At 40.3% G+C, this 5,670-nt stretch overlaps 1 protein-coding gene across 14 annotated transcripts in view; it reads left to right on the forward strand.

Annotated features, from left to right (window-relative positions):
* The window catches only part of LOC135547680 (dedicator of cytokinesis protein 9-like), a 188,269-nt gene extending 184,243 nt beyond the window's left edge, over positions 1-4,026 (forward strand). For 8 of the 14 annotated variants that reach the window (XM_064976894.1, XM_064976906.1, XM_064976891.1 and 5 more), the window contains one exon: positions 293-859. In XM_064976894.1, coding sequence (XP_064832966.1) covers positions 293-764 — 472 coding nt within the window. In that variant the 3' untranslated portion in view covers positions 765-859. Of the gene's footprint in view, positions 1-292 lie in introns of all 14 variants that reach the window. The other 6 variants (XM_064976902.1, XM_064976903.1, XM_064976897.1 and 3 more) reach the window with 1 other exon arrangement.
* Positions 4,027-5,670: the final 1,644 nt, after the last annotated feature.

Below are 5,670 nucleotides of genomic sequence, written 5' to 3' on the forward strand. Positions count from 1 at the left end.
TTCCATGACTATTTACAGTACATAGGGAAGCAGGCTCTAAGGTGCAAGGTAGAGTAACCTGGTAGTTGCCGTCTAGTGACCGTGACTAAAGTTCAGGGCAGGGTACTGGACAGGGGCCAGTTCATGGTGACTATTTAACAGTCTGATGGCCTTGAGATAGAAGCTGTTTTTCAGTCTCTCGGCCCCAACTTTGATGCACCTGTACCGACCTCGCCTTCTGGATGGTAGCGGGGTTAACAGGCCCGTGGCTCAGGTGGCTGATTATGTATGACACTGGCCTTTTGTGGAGCAGGCAGTTTGTGGAGGCGTGTGGCCATGGCCTGGGCATCAACGAACGTCTGATTAAAGAGGACCAGCAGGAGTACCATGACGAGATGAAGGCCAACTACAGAGACCTGGCCAGAGAGCTGTCCGCCATCATGCACGAGCCAGTAAGCATGAGTTACCTACTATCGTCACAAACATTGGGATCCATCATTGTTTGTTCATCAGCCGTTTTTGATTATTTGTACATTTTGGAAGAATCTTGTTGTGTTTGCTTTGATTGCAATCCTGGTAAAACAGTTAAATTGGATAATATTATGAAAGTAATAGTTATAATTAGTAGGGCATTGGGATTTCATAGTCATTTTATAATATTTCATGCTATTGTGATATTTGATAACCCCCTTTTCCTTCTGTCTTTCCTTTGTGCTGACATGAGCAGATTGGATGGTAAAACATCTTTGGCATGGACTTTATTACGTGTGATTCATTCTTACTAAGTTTGTCGGAAACAAATAATTTGTTCCTTTAACATAATCTTGAACACCCTCCGTCGCTCCCTTCCAGATCATTCCAGTGGAGGATGGCATGAAGAACGTTCTTCCAGACTCACTGCACATCTTCAACGTCATCAGTGGTACCCCCAGTGGTACCACCATCGTGGGCCTGCCCAACTCCTCCTCTGTGGTGTGAGACCCCCCTGGATTGGCTGACTCCTGGCCTCAACGCTCTGTGCCAGCGCTGCCATGAGTGGCCATTTCCTGCTTTTCTGTTCTCCTTATCACCAAGTTTGCTTTTGGCTAAACTGAGACAATATTGATGTTCTGTTAATTTTGTCTCACACCTTCTCTGGCTTGTCCAATGGACCAGGACAAAGGACCGTGTTACACAGTTGTATAGAGTACAGTCACTCTGTGGAGGATGGGACCAGGGGCATTCATCCATGAGGATGGATAAATTAAAAGAATGCCACATGAATAGAGAGAAGGGGGGAGGGGGTGACTTGCGGCATGGTGGGGTTATTCATCTGAAGAACAGATTATGTGGGGGGGGGGGACTGGTGTAGCCTCCATCCTGACTGGGGTTCCTGTCTGTGGAGTGTTGGGGTTCTTGTCTGTGGAGTGTTGGGGTTCCATGATGTATACAGTGGAAATAAAAAGTATGTGAACCCTTTAGAATTACCTGGATTCCTGCATAAATTGATCATACAATTTTATCTGATCTTCATCTAAGTCACAACAATAGACAAACACAGTCTGCTTAAACTAATAACACACAAACAATTATAATTTGTCATGTCTTTATTGAACACACCGTGTAAACATTCACAGTGCAGGTTGGAGAAAGTATGTGAACCCCTGGATTTAATAACTGGTTGACCCTCCTTTGGCAGCAATAACCTCAACAAAACGTTTTCTGTAGTTGTGGATCAGACCTGCACAAAGGTCAGGAGGAATTTTGGACCATTCCTCTTTATAAAACCGTTTCAGTTACACAATATTGTTGGGATGTCTGGTGTGAACCGCTCTCTTGAGGTCATGCCACAGCATCAGGACTGACTGGGCCACTCCAGAAGGCATATTTTCTTCTGTTCAAGCCATTCTGTTGATGATTTACTTCTGTCTATTGGGTTGATGCCCTGTTGCATCACCTTACTTCTGTTGAGCTTCAATTGGCAGACAGCTAGCCTTACATTCTATTGCAAAATGTCTTGATAAACTTGGGAATTTATTTTTCCTTCGATGATAGCAGGCTGTCCAGGCCATGAGGCAACAAAGCAGCCCCAAATCATGATGCTCCCTCCACCATACTTTACAGTTGGGATGAGGTTTTGGTGTTGGTGTGCTTTGCCTTTTTTTCTCCACACATAGTGTTGTGTGTTCCTTCCTTCCAAACAACACAACTTTATTTTCATCTGTCCACCGAATATTTTGTCAGTAGCGCTGTGGAACATCCAGGTGCTCTTTTGCGAACTTCAGACGTTGAACAATGTTTTTATTGGACAGCAGTGGCTTCTTCCATGGTGTCCTCCCATGAACACCATTCTTGTTTAGTGTTTTATATATTGTAGACTCGTCAACAGAGATGTTAGCACCTTCCAGAGATTTCTGTAAGTCTTTAGAGCTGACACTCTAGGATTCTTCTTAACCTCATTGAGCATTCTGCTCTGTGCTCTTGCAGTCGTCTTTGCAGGACGGCCACTCCAAGGAGAGTAGCAACAGGGCTGAACTTTCTCCATTTATAGACAATTTGTCTTACCGTGGACTGATAAACATCAAGGCCTTTAGAGATACTTTTGTAACCCTTTCCAGCTTTATGCAAATTGACAAATCTTAATCTTCTGCGATCTCTTTTGTTTGAGGCATGGGACACATCGGGCAATGCTTCTTGTGAATAGAAGACTCCAATTTTGTGAGTGTTTCTATAGGGCAAGGCAGCTCTAAACAACATCTCCAATCTAGTCTCATTGATTGGACTCCAGGTTAGCTGAGTCCTGACTTCAATTAGCTTTTGGAGAAGTCATTAGCCTAGGGGGGTTCACATACTTTTTCCAACTTACACTGTGAATGTTAAAATTATGTATTAAATATAGACAAGAAAAATACAATCATTTGTGTGTTATTAGTTTAAGCACACTGTGTCTATTGTTGTGACTTAGATGAAAATCAGATCAAATTTTATGTAAAATTTATGCAGAAATCCAGGTAATTCAAAAGGGTTCACATACTTTTTCTTGCTACTGTATATGACATCACTGGTAGTGTTTCCTGTGGAGCCGTCCTCATAGGGATCCTTAAAGCGACAGAAATGTGCATGTGATGTCACTAGCCCTCATCAGCTTTCTGTCGTCTCATTTTGATCTCTGTTTGTTTCGATCATTTGTCTTCTGCTCTGAACTCTTCAAGTGATTTTCTTTGTATTGATGTCTTGACGAACATTATAAACCAGGTGGTTTGAGCGCTGAATGCTGATTGGCTGAAAGCTGTGGTATATCAGACCATTTACCATGGCTATTTAAACAAAATATATATACGTTAGTAACCAGTTTATAATAGCAACAAGGCACCTCAGGGTGGTGTGGTATATGGCCAATATAGCACGGCTAACGGCTGCATCCAGGCACTCCGTGTTGCGTCGTACATAAGAACAGCCCTTAGCCGAGGGAATATTGGCCATAAACTAGTCCCCTGGGGTGCCTTATTGCTTAAATATATGCTGCATACATTGGCATTCATCTCTCTGTACATGTACACAAAGACGTGTTATATTTCTACAAAGCTGCAATTTATTGGAAAAATAGCCTCCTATGAAAAAGTGAGCATTCAAGCTTAATCATTTAAATGTCTTAGAATGGGATTTATATATATATATATATATATATATATATATATATATATATATATATATATATATATATATATATATATATTTAAAGCCATTGCGTATAAGTATATTCCAAGCTGTTTATTCATGTATATAAAAAAGGAGTGCAATATTTGTATTTTGCAAGGTACAGTGTCTTGCTGTGTTGGGTTCAATAATACATTGTTAAGATTATGTTCATTCTTCTTTTCAAAGCAATTCTAGTGTTTATTCACAGACCTACCATTTGAGTGTATATTCAAATATTTAAAGAAATCGTTTTATATTTGGGAAGCAATGGGTTTTTAATTTTTATTTAACAGAAAGTCACTTTTCTGCTGTAAACAAAAATGTTCTCTGATGCATTTCTTTTCAATAAAATTCACTCATTCCTCTTCACTTCTCCCTTGGGATTTCCTAATCAACTTTGTTTGTTTATTGTCCAATAATTGTACAACCGCCCTAGATATGGAATGTTTGGTTCTAAACCATATTGATGGGATTAGAGAAGCTAGTTGACTGTTTGGTTCTAAACCATATTGATGGGATTAGAGAAGCTAGTTGACTGTTTGGTTCTAAACCATATTGATGGGATTAGAGAAGCTAGTTGACTGTTTGGTTCTAAACCATATTGATGGGATTAGAGAAGCTAGTTGACTGTTTGGTTCCTAACCATATTGATGGGATTAGAGAAGCTAGTTGACTGTTTGGTTCTAAACCATATTGATGGGAGTATAGGTCAAACACACAAATGTAATCCTAATCTTATTTTATCTGCAGGACGTGGAAACGGCACAGAATACTTCCTTTATGGCCCCCACCTCCTTCAATCATGAGGCCCTAAATGGAACAATAAAACAGAATTGGTATGACATGTTACATTGAGAGTTTACAGCTGTTTGTCCTGGTGTCATGTGGCTGCCGTGTTGACTTTCCTCTGGCCTTTTTTTGTTCACGACTTTTGCAGACATTATGACCAACCCCTCAAGGTCATACATGTAGTTTTCGATGAACTCCTCAGCCTCAACCACCTCCACCTCTGCCCCACGACTTCTTTTGATATTGCTCTCTCTTAATTCATATAAAAAGATACTTGTCAAGAATTCCATTCTGGAAGAATATAACAAATACAGCATATCATTTCACTCCTCTACCTTTACCTCCCCCTTGTCCTTTACCTTATAAACTGCCTCTACCTCCCCCACAATCATATTTTTCTTCAATTACCAAGTTGGGGTTAGTGGGGCCCCTCAACAGTCTTTGTTTTAAACGGGCCACCAAATCGCTAAGTCCCCTGCAGTAGGCCTATCGAGAGCACTCTCTGAGGTGAATTAACTCAGACTGCTGAAGTGATGTATAGCGAGCGCTCTCAGACTTGTCTGTCAACCAAAAGCTATTGTAATGTTTTACAATACATACAAGTCCATTGTAATGATGTGTCATAAATCCTAGACATATATATATATATATACATTTAAACTTTTTTCATCAGTCACTGAGACTTACCTACTTCTCTCTCTCCAATATGTTTCTTCTCACAACAAGTGTATTTCTGAGGGGAAGACACAGGGGCAGCTGATTGGCAGATAATTAAGGTATTCATATATTGAAAACCCATACCAGGAAGTTTAGTAATAAGAGACAACTCAATTCATATCAACTGATATCAATCAACAATTCAGCTTTATTAAACATAGATAGACATATTTATTAAAGTTATATTAAACATACTACGTCATTGTTGTCAACTCCTTGCCTTATGGGACATCATGGTAACAGGACACAATGCAACTATACAGACTAAACGTTGGGAGTGAGAGAGAGATGCAATCCATTACCAGCATAACTGTAGTTTGTGTATTTTAAAACCTGAAACTAATAATCCTATCTAATTCGTTAGCTAGTTGGCGCAGTTTACATATAGCATTGTATATACGTCAATATTTGTCACTCAATCGGAGCTGGCTGAATTTCTACAGTGACTCCCGACAGTATCTAGCTAGCCGCTTTGGACGCGGTATGTAGTCTCCTCGGACGCGGTAT

The sequence above is a fragment of the Oncorhynchus masou genome, chromosome 10, assembly GCF_036934945.1.
Source record: "Oncorhynchus masou masou isolate Uvic2021 chromosome 10, UVic_Omas_1.1, whole genome shotgun sequence".
NCBI classification, from domain to species: Eukaryota; Metazoa; Chordata; class Actinopteri; order Salmoniformes; family Salmonidae; genus Oncorhynchus; species Oncorhynchus masou.